At 32.6% G+C, this 17,070-nt stretch overlaps 1 protein-coding gene across 2 annotated transcripts in view; it reads right to left on the minus strand.

Moving 5' to 3' along the window:
- Window positions 1-17,070, minus strand: part of LOC114325281 (uncharacterized) — a 78,947-nt gene that overhangs the window by 50,444 nt on the left and 11,433 nt on the right. For both annotated transcript variants that reach the window (XM_028273298.1, XM_028273299.2), the window contains exon 3: window positions 11,821-12,501. In XM_028273298.1, coding sequence (XP_028129099.1) covers window positions 11,821-12,501 — 681 coding nt within the window. The remainder of the gene's footprint in view (window positions 1-11,820; window positions 12,502-17,070) is intronic.

The following is a 17,070-nucleotide window of genomic DNA, read 5'->3' on the forward strand; positions in this document are numbered from 1 at the left end:
AAAATTCGGATAACGAGAAAGTAATATGGAATAATATACAAATTCTTAAAGTAGAAAGTGTTTTCCTACAAAATTTTTTTACAAAGTTAACTTTGACTATACAACCTATAAAACTATTGACCTTTCTACTCGTCGTTTTTCTGATAATAATAATATTTTAGAGCAATATAACTCAAAACCAGCCTACGAAAAGCCTCCTACTGTAGGAGAGAAAACAAAAGAGCATTTACTGGAATTATGCAAAAAAAAATCTTATTGCAAATGTACATCAATCATTTTATTTCAATTTGTTGAGTTAATTTCACTTTGTTGTGATTTATAATATACAATAATTATAATTATTAGATAAATTTATCTAGTAAACTACCATTTATAACTTTGTCTGGTTTTTCATTGTTAATCTGTATAATCGTAGCAGTTATGGTTGATGAGTTATTTAAAAATATAATGCAATACCGCCATATCTTACAAATATTTATAATGGTTAAATATTGCTTGTTTTTCAAAAAAGATATCCATTCGTGTGCTATTGAATTACTAATATTCTAATATTCAATTACTTGTCTTAAAATATCTATTTTGTAGAAGAAGAAAACCGCAGTTGTATCGGTATTGAATGGGATGTGCGATATATTAATATAAATGTGAGCTTTTAAGCTTCGAACATGCGTATTATCGCATTTTTCAGATTTTAAATCGCCCCTAACTCGAAAACTATCAACTTTTGAGAAAAATGACAAGAACCTTTCTTGTTTAGAATGACCCAAAAAACCTAAAAAAATATTTGCCGGAGCAAAAAATGGTGATCGTTTGAATTTCTTTAAAAAATTGTTTAAACAATTTCTGGCCAAAAATTTCGCACTCAGATTTCCTTAAAGGGGACATTTTTGAATAGGAATCCGCAAAGAAACCGAAACATAATTTTCTTTCAGACGGGAGCGACCTCACAACATGGACTAAATGTTTCTTGCTATTAACATTGTTATTAGGCGTTGGTAAAATTACTGTTTAAACAATTTGGCATCATAGCCAATTGAGCCGATGGGTGTAACGATAAAAAAGTGTTCAGGTTTCTACATATTACTGAGTCATCATGTAGAAATCTACAATTAAGTTGAAAATGTTACCACAATGGCATGCTACAGTAGAGCCATCTCTAGGAACAGAAACAAATTAATTAAGGGTTCATATCAACCTTAATTGAATCGGTCATTTCAAAAACAACATGAGTCACATATTCCTAATTTTACAGAAGAGCAAAGAAAACTAACTATATAGTCGAAAGATGGATGAAATGAATGACATCAAAATTCAGAGTTATATTGTAGTTTTGTTCCTAATGTTTTCACTGGACTGGTGTCGTTTTTGCACACAACGTTTATCTTAAAGGAGTCTATTCCTCTCAAAAAGTTAGTTTCTGAAAATTGTGGACTTTGCTGTTTTTGAAATGACCGATTCAATTATAAGTAATTAGACATTATTTTTATTTATGAAACTATTGTTACAATTTTTTAAAAAAGTAGAAGCAAAACAAACATTCACATAATTCGAATAAGGACGAATTTATATTAATAACGAATTACTTTTATTTTACTATGCAGTTCACAAATTATGTATTCCAATATTAACTTACTATACATACATTTATTATCTGCTAGATTTACTTAGGTCCATTTTTCAGATGTAAAAATATCTAATAAACGCAATATTGATTAAATAAAAATAAAAAAGTAAAGTTGGTATGGGATTTGAACCACGATTATCCACGTCCGAAGACCAAAGACCATTTCCCGTCACCACCCGCTCCAACTGTCAACACATATTACTCGATAAAGTGGGATATTCACGTCGTCGATATTCCCCTTAAATTAAAAAGAGACTACCGACCAAATAGGCTCATTTATCTCTGTCGCAACCGTCACCCATTTTAAGATCGCAGGGAGCAATCTAGAGTAATAGGTGCGTTCGCGGGTACAGTTGACAAATTGTCGCCGACAATTTCTAACCTCACTTAATATAAATAATACCGTTAATAGATAAATATACAAGGTATATTTACATTTAATTAATATTAATAATTAATTATTAAATTATACTAGGTAAATATACCTTATATATTTATCTATTAACGATATTATTTATATCATTTTAAAGTGCGCATGCGTTTTGCTGCTAATTTGTCGCCGACTAGTCGCCGACAGGCTCCCGCGAACGCACTTATTATATATCTATGATTATTTATATCATTTTAAAGTGCGCATGCGTTTTGCTGCTAATTTGTCGCCGACAGGAACCGGCGAACGCACTTAATGAAAGCAAATACTATAGACTGTAATACATACAACTCTTGATATTTCCCATTAATTTTGAGAAAGCAAAAAAATATCGCCATCTAGCGATATGAGTAGGATAACCAGAGCAATCTAACCTTACATTTATAAAATTGCTTTATTATTGTTTTTGTATTCCCGGTGTGCAAGTACTTGGAAGGGAAACGAGAAACGACCGTGCGCGAGTCGCGGAGAAATATTGCAACTATCTTAAATAATTCATAATGTCAATTGAAATTGTCAAATTGACGTATATTTCATACCTTCTGTCATTGAAGCAGAAAAATTATATATTGCTCCACAATATTGATATGATATGCAATTATAATATAAAGGTAAATTTAATTAATTGTATTTTGCTTGCAGTACTGCATTTTAATAACTAATTTTATTTACTACATACAATTGTTTAGGTTTGCATAACATAACCTGCATCTTATTTTTTCTTCTATTATTTTTTTGGACTATGGCCTTGACAATTATCCAGCAACCAGGACTAATATAATTGGCCAATATAATTAAAAGTGCGAATAAAAGTACAGAGCGTAGAAATAGAGGTCGCTTTGCCGAACTTGCATGGTCCCAATAAGTGTTTGAACTATTTTTATTTTAATTTAATTTAGCAAAATTAGCTCGTTATTCAAAATTTTATAAAATTAAATTTGAATGTTTACGTCAAATTTTACGTTGTCAAAACGTATTTCAACTCAAGCCGACAGTGACGCTAGTGGCAACGTGCTTCCAGATTTCTGTGGGAGTTGGATGTATTACAGTCAATAGTATTTGCTGAAAGCCACAGTTAGATTGCAATGCAGGTAATTTCTTACGGAAGAACGGCCGACAACGTTGCCGGTTTGCCCAGAACGGCCCATCAGGGGCCCGATTCTAATTAATTTCGAGGTCGCTATTGAATTTCGACGCCGCCATGATGGTCGCAATTTGTAGCGATTCTTATTCATTTCGATATTAGTTACAACTGGGGATATTAACGTTATCATTTTGATACTGCTCAGAATTTGGGTTGGCGCTCAGGTTTATTGGATTTATTGGATACGCAACCCCCGCAACATGTGTTAATAGTCTGGGAAAATTATCGAAAAAATGCCATTTTTGGGAAAAGTTATTTACCAGCTATTTTATTGCTAAAATCGAATCTTAAGATTGCATATTATATTAGTAATATGGGGTATGACAAGTCCGCAGAAAGTGTGTTATTTTTATTTATAAATAAATTAGCACTCCTAAATCTTCTTTTTTTTTTCAATTGGTGCTCTGTAACTCCTAAGATTTTTTCTTTAAACCAAAAACACTCAAATAAAAATTCACCGTAATTTAGTTCCGCACAAAGTTATTTTTTTCCGATTTCCTTCAACAAAAATTTTATTCGGAAAATCCGAGTTTTTCCAAAAAAAATCTGCAATTTTCAATTAAAATTTTAGGGAAGTAATTATTTATCAATAATAGGGAACTTGCATAAATTTTTAAATATTAAAATGATATTAAAAAACATAAGGTAACATGATCTTAAAACGCTTGCATGCGAAAAAAACAAATATTTTAACCGCTAATTACGACGCTTTGAAAATGCTATAAAATTCAAATATCTTAGGAGGCTCTTGAACGTCCTTCTATTGGTCCGACGTCACGGGCCACGGCTAGCAGTCGGAAACAACGCGATTAGGGTAGGTATCACGGGTATATTACATTTTAATCGTCTTTAATGGAAAATTTCTAGGTATTATTTATGTTCATCTTATATATTGTAATAAGTAGTTCCCCTATCAGCTTAGTTTTAAACTGAAATTGATAAAGTTGAGTGCTACTTTGTAAAGAGTTTAAAACGCATAATATGAAGACAAATAAGTAAGAGTTATTAATAAGCATGTTTAAACCCTTTATGACAATAGTTTGGTACCATTATATTATAATATATGGTTTACCCCGTGGGTTTGATGTACCTACCTCTAATCGAAGGATTCTTCGTATATCCTGGAAAAGATTACGGTGTAATTTGCATTATAATAAAGATTATATTTTATTGTAATGTTAGTACCTACTGGAGCCTTTCATTATTGTGTTCAAAGCCTTCTGAGAAAAGATTATGGTACTGATTAGCAGACGTACCGATAGAACGTGTACACAGCCAACAAAATCCTTCTTTACAAAGTTAATAATACGCATAAATAAGAAGAATCATTATTGTAATTTTACAAGTTAATATCTTTATCATCTCAGCTTATACTTACCCCACATCCCTCGATAGACCGCAAGCTATAGTAGAAACCCGACTGTAGACCGCATACTATAGTAGCACCAATATTTTTAGTTACTCTTACTTTTATTACTATAAGTTTTGTTTATTTTTAAGTTACTTGTTTCTTCTTTGTTCTTCAACACAAGAAACGACAAAAGTAATTTCATAAAAAAAGAACTTTTTGATATATGTCAACAGAGATAAAATGTTAATATTGTGCCTGTCACAGAAAAAATCATTTTTGCCACAGAGTAAAACAAGATATTTCAACTATATTATTTATCTATGGGAAAACTGCATTAAATGCAATAGCCCACCGAACGGGCAAACGATACGAGTGGCCTATGACGTCAGACCCCAGCTCTCGCTTTTGAAGTTGTTTGAAACGGAAATTTTAGGCGCAGAAATTTGATCAGATGTTGTACGTACACTATTCATTGTTAAGACGTAATATTTTGAATATAACATTTTAAAACAAATTAACAATTTTATCCAAAAAAATTTTTTAGTGCAAGTTCCCTATTAAATAAATTGATGACATGAAAGATTTTTTATAGTAGATTATACAGTGCGGTTGAATAAGTGTTACCCCCTCTGTTAACTTGTTTATTTTAATAATATAAGCAAAACGCTCGGACAGGTCGATTTTTAAACTAACCATAGTATATTATAGCATCAACGTTTCGAACTTTACGCGATCCCTCTTCAGGTGACCGCCATAACTTTGATTTTTTTAAATGGGAAAGTACTTCATGTAACACCTCATTTAAAAGCTCTCCAAATACTGATTTCAAAAATGTATAATACTTTACTCCTATTTGAGAGAGTAGGCGCAAAATTTCGGTCGAATTATTTTTAAATACATTCATTTTTTTCGAATCCTGAGAAAACTATTGAAAACTAGGAGTATTTTTGAAAAATTTAAACGCAGAATGAAATATCACGGTATTATCGAGAGTAAAGAGTCCCTAAGAACTTCTATAATGTTTATTTTAATATGTCACTGGGGTGAAAAAAAGAGAAAATTTAGTCTAATATTTAATTTCAAATATATCATTCAAAATAAACTTTTGTTCAGTCTAAGGGACTTTTAGCCCTTCGTAATAATCTAATCTTTCATTATGCGTTTAAATTTTTCAAAAATACTTATTCGTTTTCTCAGAATTCGAAAAAAATAAATGCATTTTAAAATATTTCGACCGAAATTTTGCGCCTACGCTCTCAAATATGAGTAAAGTATTATGAGAATCAGTATTTTAAAAGCTTTTAAATGAGGTGTCACATTATGTACTTTCCCATTTAAAAAAATCAAAGTTATGTCTGTCACCTGAAGAGGGATCGCGTAAAGTTCGAAACGTTAATGCTATAATATACTATGATTAGTTTAAAAATCGAACTGTCCGAGCGTTTTGCTTATATTCTTGAAATAAGCAAGTTAACAGGGGGGTAACACTTATTCCACCGCACTGTATATCAGGAGACCGGCGACAATATAACCAATAGTTTAGCAATAATTAAAATGTTAATTACGGTCGAAATAATAACTAGAAAGATTATACACCAGATTAACTATGCTTTTCGTATATAAAAGCACTATATACCTAATTCAACGTACTTTACAGAATTGAAATTGGACTATTTGAGCGGTCTCAGGAATGTTATAAAGAAACAATTTTTTGGCTTATAAACAAATATAACCCCTCAGAAAATATTAGATTAAATTAAATTAAGTTAACGCTGTTGAAAAGGGCACGGGTTCTGTGCCCTTTTCAATCTTTGAACCATTACCTTTTTATTCCGGTCCTCTTTGTACATATAAATTCTCATATCTTCAAGACACTCATAACAAAAAAATTTATGTCACCAAGTTATTTAATTATTGATAAATAATTACTATTTTTAGTTTTTTACTAATTTTAGTTGAAAATTAAAGATTTTGTTTGGAAACCCTGAATTTTCCGAGGAAAATTTCCGCCGACTGAAATCGGAAAAAAATATATATGTGCAGAATTAAATAACATTGAATTTTTATGTGAGTGTTTTTGGTTTAACGTTAAAATCTTCTGAGTTACAGAGCAATAATTGAAAAAAAGATTTCGGAGCGCTAATTTGTTTATAAACCAAAAAGCACACTTTCTGCGGACTTTGCATAGCTATATTACTAATATATGAAATCTTAAGATTTGATTTCAGCATGTCCAGCAATAAAATAGCTGGTACATAATTTTCCTTGTTTTATACTAATTTTCCCAGATTATTACCTTACATCTTTCATTGAGTTGATAATTTATTCACATTGTGGAAATTCTCAATAATTATTATATTTATTATATTTCTAATTTAATACTGTTCTATCTAATTCCTCCAAAACCAGCAAATTTCCATAAAACCCAGCCATATTAATACCTTTTGCTTTAGTTTTCCTTGCAAGAAACAAACAAAACGCATCTCCTAAACTAAACCTAACCTCGTTTTCGGCCATTCATGTCCGTGTCACCATAATTTCGACTCGAAATTTTTTGGAGTCGCTATTAATTTCGATAGTCGCTATTTTGTGACGTCATTTCGTTAGTTCAACTAAAATCCACAAGGCTCGCAAAGTCGCATTTCAACGTCGCCATATTGAAAGCGACTTGTTTTCAGTCGAAATTTGAATTAGAATCAGGGCCCAGGACCGGTGATTTCTCAGTCTATCGCCAAACTACCACGCACATACCACTGTGCCGACATGAGTGGCATCGCTGCGCGTCGTAAGAACAACGCTGCATTCTAACTGGCTTCTACTGTAGCAACAGATTTTTTGCATTGTTTATTGCATTTACGATAAGTTTCACGTTTACTCTAATAAATTCGTATCACTGTTCATTAGTGTTTTCAAATCGTGTTAGTATGACTCCCGAAAATAATGCAAAAGTTGTGGTATTACATGAAGACGGTCTCAGTATATTGCAAATAATAATCATTTGAATTCTGCCAAAAGTACCGTTCATGATGCTCTAACGAAGTATCGTCAGACTGGAGAATAAACTAGAAAACCAGGATAATGCACAAAAAGATTCAGAGATGAGCGTGTTGCATGTTTTTTTTTACAGATTTCGGCATTACGGAACCGCTCTTTAACGTAAAATGTTCTCATTAGTTGTTTGTTAGAAACTCGAGGAACTCATATTTCTGCACGAACTGTAAGCAGAGTCCTGCATGAAAGGAGTTTATGTTCTCATAAGCCAGCAACATGATCATTTACGAACGATCGCAGAGAGTGGACTGTTCAGCAGTGGAGTGTTGTAATGTTTCCTGACGAGCAGGGCCGTAACTACCATTGGGGCAACCGGGGCGGTGCCCCGGGGCCCCCGGCCAAGGGGGGCCCGCGGGTGCCCCTATTTTGACCGTGCATAGAGTTTAACGAGGAAAATAAAAATATGTATTTTAAAAGCCGATCCCAACGAAATATTTTCAAATGACATAATTTTAAAAAGACCTTACAGGGCACCCTAGAACTGAACATAAAGTTTTAATTTTTCACTGGAGAAATTAGTATTTTCGACTAAAATTCAATTGGAACAGAACCCTTAGAAGGAGCCCCTGAGGCCTGAGCTGAGCTGGGGCTCCCCAGACCTTAACATAAAAATTTAAATTAATACTTAGGAAATTAATTATTTCGGCGTAATAAAACCTAAAATGCCATTGGAAGAGGGGCCCGGGCTAAGCTAGGGCCCCCGAGGCCTTTCGTAATAAAGATATAAATTGTTACTGAGGAAATTAGTTATTTTGGTGAAATAAAAACTAAAATGCAACCGAAATAGCGGCCCCGGTCCCAGCTACTTTGTCTTAACCAATTTACCCCAGACCACATCTTGGTACGTGAACGGAACCACATGGTACCACATATTGAAAAGAAAGATGGAATCAGCCCTACCAGTACCACAGCATAATAAATCTAACAGCAGTGACGGTATTCGCCTTCGAGAGTGTCACTGCTGAAGGTGCCAGATATCGTTTTATAATATCCTCGTCAAATAGGATTCTGCTCTCATTGGAGCTGTATACAATGACTTCCCGACGGTCTCCTCCTTTTTTACATTTTACTATCTCCGTCAATTTTTCTTCCACTTTTTCCATATCGATTTTACCGCATTCTTGAATTTTTCGTCCACCTTTTCAATTTTCTGTATCTCCTCAGCAATCTGATTTACATCTCCCTGTATTTTCTCTAAATAAACCTTCATATCTCCATATTTTTCCATTCGGTTTTGAAGTTTCAAGAAATTTTCTTTTTATTGTTTCATTATATTATCACATTTTGTTTAACTATCTGTTCATTTTGTTGTTTTTTTTTTTAATTTTTTTAAAGCGAATAAAAATATGGTGACTTCAAATTTGTTTTTTGTTGGTCAACTAAAACAAGTAATTGGACTTCGTAAGTCCTAGGTTTTCACCCAAAGTAATCGAAAGTAGAACTGGAAGACGATATTTGAATTTTACGTGTAACTTTGCGTGGATTGATATACGAATTTACTAATGTTGAGCCAGTCTTACTAAACTTTGACATTTGTCACCTCATTTGTTATTCTACCCGGTATAATGGCAGAGGAGTTACATTGGCGGTCCTACGGACCGACGGAAAGATTGCCCTGGTCAAATATCTCACCTTAGTACCATCCTTGGATTATCAGCTTTTATTTGACACCTCATTTGTCATTCTACCTGGTATAATGACGGAGAAGTTATATTCGCGGTCGTACGGACCGACGGAAAGACAGCCTAGGTCAAATATCTCACCTTTAGTACCATCCTTGGATTATAAGCTTTCATTTGACACCTCATTTATCATTCAAGCTAGTATAACGATGGAGGAGTTATATTCGCGGTCGGAGGGACCGACGTACAGACGGCCTAAGTTAAATATCTCACCTTTAGTACCATCCTTGGATTATCAGCTTTCATTTGACACCTCATTTGTCATTCTACCTGGTATAATGACGGAGGAGTTATATTCGCGGTCGGAGGGACCGACGCACAGACCGCCTAGGTCAAATATCTCACCTTTAGTACAATCCTAGGATTATCAGCTTTCATTTGACACCTCATTTGTCATTCTACCTGGTATAATGACGGAGAAGTTATATTCGCGGTCGGACGGACCGACGCACAGACCGCCTAGGTCAAATATCTCACCTTTAGTACCATCCTTGGATTATAAGCTTTCATTTGACACCTCATTTGTCATTCTACCTGGTATAATGATGGAGGAGTTATATTCGCGGTCGTACAGACCGACGGACAGACCGCCAAGGTCAAATATCTCACCTTTAGTACCATCCTTGGATTATCAGCTTTCATTTGACACCTCATTTGTCATTCTAGCTGCTATATTGCCGGAGGAGTTGTGGTTACGGACAGACGGACGTGGATAATACAAAGATTTCACATTTTTTCAAAATGGGTGAAAACAATAGCAATATGTAGGTTCAAGAAACTTCAGTCATAGAATCCATTAAAATGCGTTTTCAATGGGTTAAATATCAAACATTTTTCCGGACCCCGCCTTCCGCTGGGGGGTAAACCCCCAAACCCCCGGCAGGGGGCCCCCAAAACACCTTTGCCCCGGGGCCCCTAACATCGTAGTTACGGCCCTGCTGACGAGTCGCGTTTTTTTGCTTACGATCTCCAGACGAACGTGAACGTGTATGGAGGAGACCCGGAGAATGATTTGCACCTTGCTGTATTTCATCCAGAACACCGTTTGGTGGCGGAGGTATTCCTTTCAACGGATGCACCGAATTAATTTTCATCAAACATGGAACTCTCTGTGAAATATAAAAGGAGGACTTATTTATGATAATTCACAGAATGGGCGAAATATGGCAAACCCGCTTGAAATATACAACTATACATACCACATACTGATTATAACGTTTGAAACGCAGGTGTACTGTGCAGGTGTAGTTGTATTGAAATCCTCCGCAGATGTAAAGGAGGAAATACCCGATACTAAACCTAAAGAACAGCCAACTACTGTGGGCAATTAAAACGTTATTTTTTCTTTGTTTAATTCTTTGAACAATGTTAATTTTTTGTGTTACTTATTACTTTCTTTTGGGTTACTTATTTTTCGTATCATTACTTAGATATTTAGTGTTTTAAATGAACTATTTATATTATTAATGTCCGACTGGTCTATTATTTGACAATTAATGACATTATTTCGAAGTTTATTAAGTACGATATAAAGCCCAAGGGCGTGTTATTGAAAAATAACGCCTATTTCTGGTAAATGTACTTATTTGAAAACTAATTAATTCAAATTGTTTGCATATAAAGAATAATTTAGTCGGACATTAAACGTTGAAAGCACCACGGGTATTATAATAATAACGCTTTCGGTCAACGTATATACCTCGGGCCGAAGGCCCTCAGTCTATACACCATTGACCTCAAGCGTTATTATCCTTATAATACCCTTGGTAGCTTAACAACTATAATGTTTACTTCCTCCCCATTTAAACCACTTAACACATACATACATAATTAAAAAAAAAACATACAAAATGTAAGTGTCCAGATTTTTTTGACCAGAAGTGTTGGACAATTAGATGTAATATAAGGTTCGAAATGTTTTCTAATGCCCTGTGTCCGTTTTTTCTCGATCGACGATGATAAATTAATGTTTGAATTGAAGTTGTGGAATAAAAAATATGGTTTTATTGACAGCTACTACCGTTAATGACAGCTACTGATAATTATACTCGGCATAACTTCAAACAATGACTTACGCACTTTTTAATGAGGTATAGATTCAAAATAGACTTGACAGCTACTGTTAATTTACACTCGGCGTAACTTCGAACTTGTTAATGAGGTAACTATTCTAAATAGACGGCGACTTAAAATAGTCCCTAAAACTAATTTATAATCTCCCCAAAATACTACGATTCATCAATAAGTTTTATTGCCTTTTTTCATAATAACAAAAGTTTGAACTTTGAATACTTTGAAAGCTTAGAACTACAATTTAATCGAGACGCAATTGCAACACTTGGAAGTACAATTAGAATAACAACTATTTAGCAAATTTAGTTTACAGGAAGTTGACTGGACTCTAATAATTAAGCTATTAATCAATATGTTTCACAATTATACATGGTGAAACTATAAAAATTAGGGAAGTTAAGATTAATGCGAGAATACAAATTAAGAGATTAATTTGTGATTGAACAAGTGTATTTAAAAAATTACCTGGAAAATGGGTTCTGTGAAGGGAATCTCACAACCAGGACATTTCAGGAAATTTTTCAATGCATCAGCTTTTGTTGGCTCTGAAGGTTTTTCTTCTTCTATCTCATCTTCTTCTGTAACTTCGTCAATAACAACATCTTTCCCCAAAAGCAGATCTTCTATGTCATTCTCATTTTCAGCTTTTACTTCAACAACATTTACAGTACAAGAATAATCACTACCGAATGTACGTTTTAAAATAGGCTTTTCAATTTTTGCATAAACATACTTTAACATACCTCGTCTGTAGCTAGAATATAAGTGATACTCGTATTTACAATCTCCTTTAAGACATCTATAACAGTAAACACGATCATTATGCAACACAATGTTGTTTTCAGTTAAATGAACTGAATTTTTACTATTTTTAGCTCTCAAAACTACTTCAAATTGTTTGTCATTGTTTTTTATACCACATAAAGCGAATCGATATGTGTCTACACTCAGTTCATAGAACAAAATATAGCACACATTATCTTTCTCTAGTACAGCAAAGCCAGTACCACGGAAACTTTCTATAAATATTTTTTCGGAATGATATAGTTTCTTGTGCTTCTCCTTGAAATGAGAGGCAAAGTTTGCTTCTAATACGGTTTCTTTACAGTCAGACGCCAGACATGGTATTGTTCGATGTTCACAATCCTGCAATAAAAAAGTTTTTTATATACAGTCTAACTAAGTTGGAAACATATGGGAAACTTTTTTATTATTAATTTTACGAAAAAAAGTTATTTTTCATAAAAAGTTCTGCATAGTCTAGAACCTATGATTCAATCATCAGATATCAAATGTTATCAATATTATACGAGGTATGTCAAAAAATGTGAATTTCTTTCAAGAGTAAAGTACCTTTATTTCTCTCAATATCGAAAATTCTTATTATGAAAAGTTGTTTGAAATTAAAAACTAAGATCAAATATGAAATTTCATGCTTCTAATCGAAAAAAAAAATATTTTCCAAATTTTCTTAAATTTATGGATACAACTTCGTTTTGATATGTTACACACCTCTTTTATTATTACTTTTACGAAAAAAAGGTATTCTTTATTAAAAGCTCTGCATGTCCTAAGACCTAAGATGCAATCATCAGATAATACATTTTATTACTTTTATACGAGGTATGTCAAAAAATATGAATTTCTCTCAGTAGTAAAGTACCATTATTTTTCACAATATTGAAAATTGTCATTACAAAAAGTTGTTAAGAATTAAAAACTATGTTTTAATATGCAATAACATCCTTCTAATTGAAATATTATGAAATACTCATGAGCAAAATTCATATTTTTTGGCACACCTCGTATAAAATTAATAAAGGGTTGTATCTTACATTTTAGACCATGCTGAGCTTTTTATGAAGAATTACGTTTTTTCGTAAAATGAATAATAAAAGAGTTATCATATTTATAACAAATATAAACGATGTTGGGTTTCCTTAAATTAACAAAAAAATTGTAAAATATTTTTTTTTTCAATTAGAAGCATGTAATTGCATATTTGATCTTGGTTTTTAATTCCAAACAACATTTCATAATAAGAATTTTCGATATTCAGAGAAATAAAGGTACTTTATAACGAAATTCATATTTTTTGACATAACTCGCATATTATTGATAAAATTTGATATCTGATGATTAAATTTTAGGTTTTAGAGCATGCAGAACTTTTTATGAAGAATAACTTTTTTCGTAAAGTTAATAATAAAAAAGTTTCCCATATGTTTCCAACTTAAGTAGACACGCTGTATAAGGAATGAGAATCAATGATCAGATTAATTTTTACATAGAAAAGCATATGAAGAGTACAGGGGAAAAACAAGGAATGTCACATTTTGTACATATTGAGATAAACACCAATAAAGGTTTAATTCTTATGATATCTAAAAACTACTTAGGAGATTCTTAGCATAATTCTAGCAATTATTAGTCTATAACCTTAATATAATATTAATCTATATTAACTTGTTAATTTAATAATGCACCAAAAAACTGCTAACATTCCTTATTTTTGTCCAGCGGCATGAGGACAATCCTGGTCCTTCGCCTGGATAGAAATTTATAAAAAATTTATATAGACTGATCTTTCTGGTTATTGTTCTGAATCGATAGTCTAGTCGATAGTACTCAGTTTTTGCTAGCACATGGCGAGAAAAGTCAAAATTCATGAAAAAGTGACATTCCTTGTTTTTCCCCTGTACTCTTCATATAAATCAGGAGCATATTATGTCCCATTTATTTCAAGTCTTATATAGAAAAATGTGGTATTCCATCACAAATACTAACGATGACAAGTTAGTAAAAATGGACTTATTAAATTTTACAAACTCATAAAGAAGGCGAGCGAAAGTTTTACTTTTAATATTAACAAAACAACTTTATCAGAACTAATCTTCTAGTTACACCATTCGTGGCTTCTAAAATTTGCAAGCCAACGAATCGCCGGGGCAAAGAAAGCCGAGGGAGATCTATCAAGTTGCATCTCACTACCAGCCTGTCCAGCACGGTAAAATTCCAACAAAGATTAGTTCCCAATACTCAGAATAGGAGTAGAAGTTCTACTGTAGAACTAATAAAAATAATAATCATTTCGTTGTGAATCGAAACAACAGTAGTCTTATTTTAGTTAGTTCAGAGAGCGCCAAAAGTGCTCCAACTAGTTTCGACTCTTGTTAGAGAGCTATTCCAGGTCAAATCAACACACTTTGGAATTTTTTTTCCTGACCTATTTAGATTTTGTTAAAATTTAGAGTACTCATAGTGGATGATTAGGTGAAGAAAAATATAAAATTTTAAATTTTTATCTCAAGCCGTTTCCGAAATATGGTTATGAAAAGTTTTCCAAAAAGTTCCAAAACACCGCGACCATACTTTATTGGAATACTTGTAGAAGCTGACCTGATTGAGCTAGAATGTTGGGAGAGGTGTCATTTTGCAGCATTTTTGAAGCTCTTTACAGTGATATATACAACATGATGTTGTATACAACATAAACAAGTTTTTCTCAAACAAAAATAATATATTTTGATTAGGTTTTTTTCCAAAAAGTACATAATTTAAAATTTTCATAATATTCCTAGAAATACATAGTACTGTTGTTAATAACATATAAAAATTTTATCATGGGATGGTGAAGGGTTCAACATAAAAAAATAAATTCGTAATGTCGCAAGCTGGCGACTTTAAGGAAAAATCTCGAAACAGGTAGATTTTTACTTTTAAATTGTAATTTTTTGGCATAATATGTATCATACTAGTAACGTTATCCATCTGAGCGTGATGACGTAATCGATGATTTTTTAAATGAGACAGGTCGTGTGTTAGATCATTTGAAAGGTTATTCAATTCTCTATTCAGTAATATAAACAATAATATAATTATTTATACAGTGTGGCAAACACAGTTTTTCTTTTAATTAAATTAATTGACAAAAAAAGAAGAATGTATGTAATTTATTTAATTTAAAATAGATTTTACTGTTGCCTGAAACAGATAAATTACATATCTACATTCTTTTTTTTTTGTCAATTAATTTAATAAAAAAAACTTTTTTGCCACCCTGCCAACAGAGAATTAAATAACCTTTCAAATGAGCTAACACACGACCTATGGTCTCATTTAAAAAATCATCGATTACGTCATCACGCCCAGATGAATGACGTCACTAGTATGATATATATGCCAAAAAATGTTTCCTTAAAGTCGCTAGCTTGCGACATTACGAAATTATTCCTTTCATTTGCACCATACTGTATGTGTGAAATTTTTATATGCTATTAACAACAGTACTATGTATTTGTAGGAATATTATGAAAATTTTAAATTATGTACTTTTTGGAAAAAAACTTAATCAAAATATATTTTTTTTTAAATCCATAAGGAAAAATTTTTCTGGAAATTTAAGGAAAAAATCTTCTGTGTAAAAGGTATATTAGTTTGAAAACCCCAATAAAGGGTTACATTAAAATACAGAACGTTTTCGCTCTAAAGAGAGCATCATCAGTGTTCTAAGCAAGCTCTACATGCTAAGCCACCAAAAATACATGGGTTAAAACCCTTAAAATGACGACCAAAGGTCTTACATTGGCATATTATTTATTAAACCCTGGCGATGGGTGAAATTTAAAAGGTATACCTCAAGGCACCATATGACTATACCACAAGCATGTGGGTGGTTGAGTTGATTTCTCTGTCTTCACAAAGAGAAAGGTAAAAGCCAACTGATTACAGGTGACAGGTGTGAGATTTTTTTTTGTTTGAGAAAAACTTGCTTATTGTAGCATCATGCTGTATATATCACTATAAAGAGCTTTAAAAATGCTGCAAAATGACACCTCTCCCAGCATTCTAGCTCAATCAGGTCAGCTTCTACAACTATTCCAATAAAGTATGGTCGCGGTGTTTTGGACCTTTTTGGAAAAATTTACATAACCATATTTCGGAAACTGCTTGAGATAAAAATTTATTTTGTAGTTTTGTTTGCCTTATTAGCCACTATGAGTAGGTATTCCAAATTATAACCAAATCTGAAGAGGGGTGGAAATTAGGTGTGTTGAGTTGATATGGAATGACCTAGAGTCTCTTCAGAGAGCACATATTTTATTCTCTCTGAACCACTAAAATGCTGGCTATCAGCCTCGATCCACAAACGAAAGATTATGATGAAATGGATGCCGTGGCGGCATCTGCTAAAGACGAACGAAAGTTTTACTTTTAATATTAACAATATTAAATGTTAAATAAGCAGTATTTTGTATTTTGACAACGAAACCCGATTTGGGCTTCGAAACGTTAATAAAATTATTTTTTCACTTTAACCCGGCACCTGCCACGTGGGGATCTACCAGCACCCCATAACATATTTTTATCAAATATTCGGTATTTCAAGTTTGGTAAGCGAGCTGTGCGTCATAGTAGCTTTCTATAATATTATATAGTATATATGTGTTAGTGTTTAAAGTGGTTATTTAGTGTCATTCTGAACTTATAGCTCTAAAGTCGAATTGGGGTGTCGTCATCTGGCACTTTATGTTTTAAATTTTTTTTGTAATTTTGATATAAACAGGTCAAATTTACATTTTGTATTGAAATAACTGATTTAAATTATTAATATAGACTCTATACTCACTATATCTTAATTTTTTTAGATATTTTACTTGACTTCATTTATTATGGTTTGGTACTTGCTAATTTGCTTATAACACCTTTTTCATT

Source organism: Diabrotica virgifera, chromosome 3 (genome assembly GCF_917563875.1).
Source record: "Diabrotica virgifera virgifera chromosome 3, PGI_DIABVI_V3a".
NCBI classification, from domain to species: Eukaryota; Metazoa; Arthropoda; class Insecta; order Coleoptera; family Chrysomelidae; genus Diabrotica; species Diabrotica virgifera.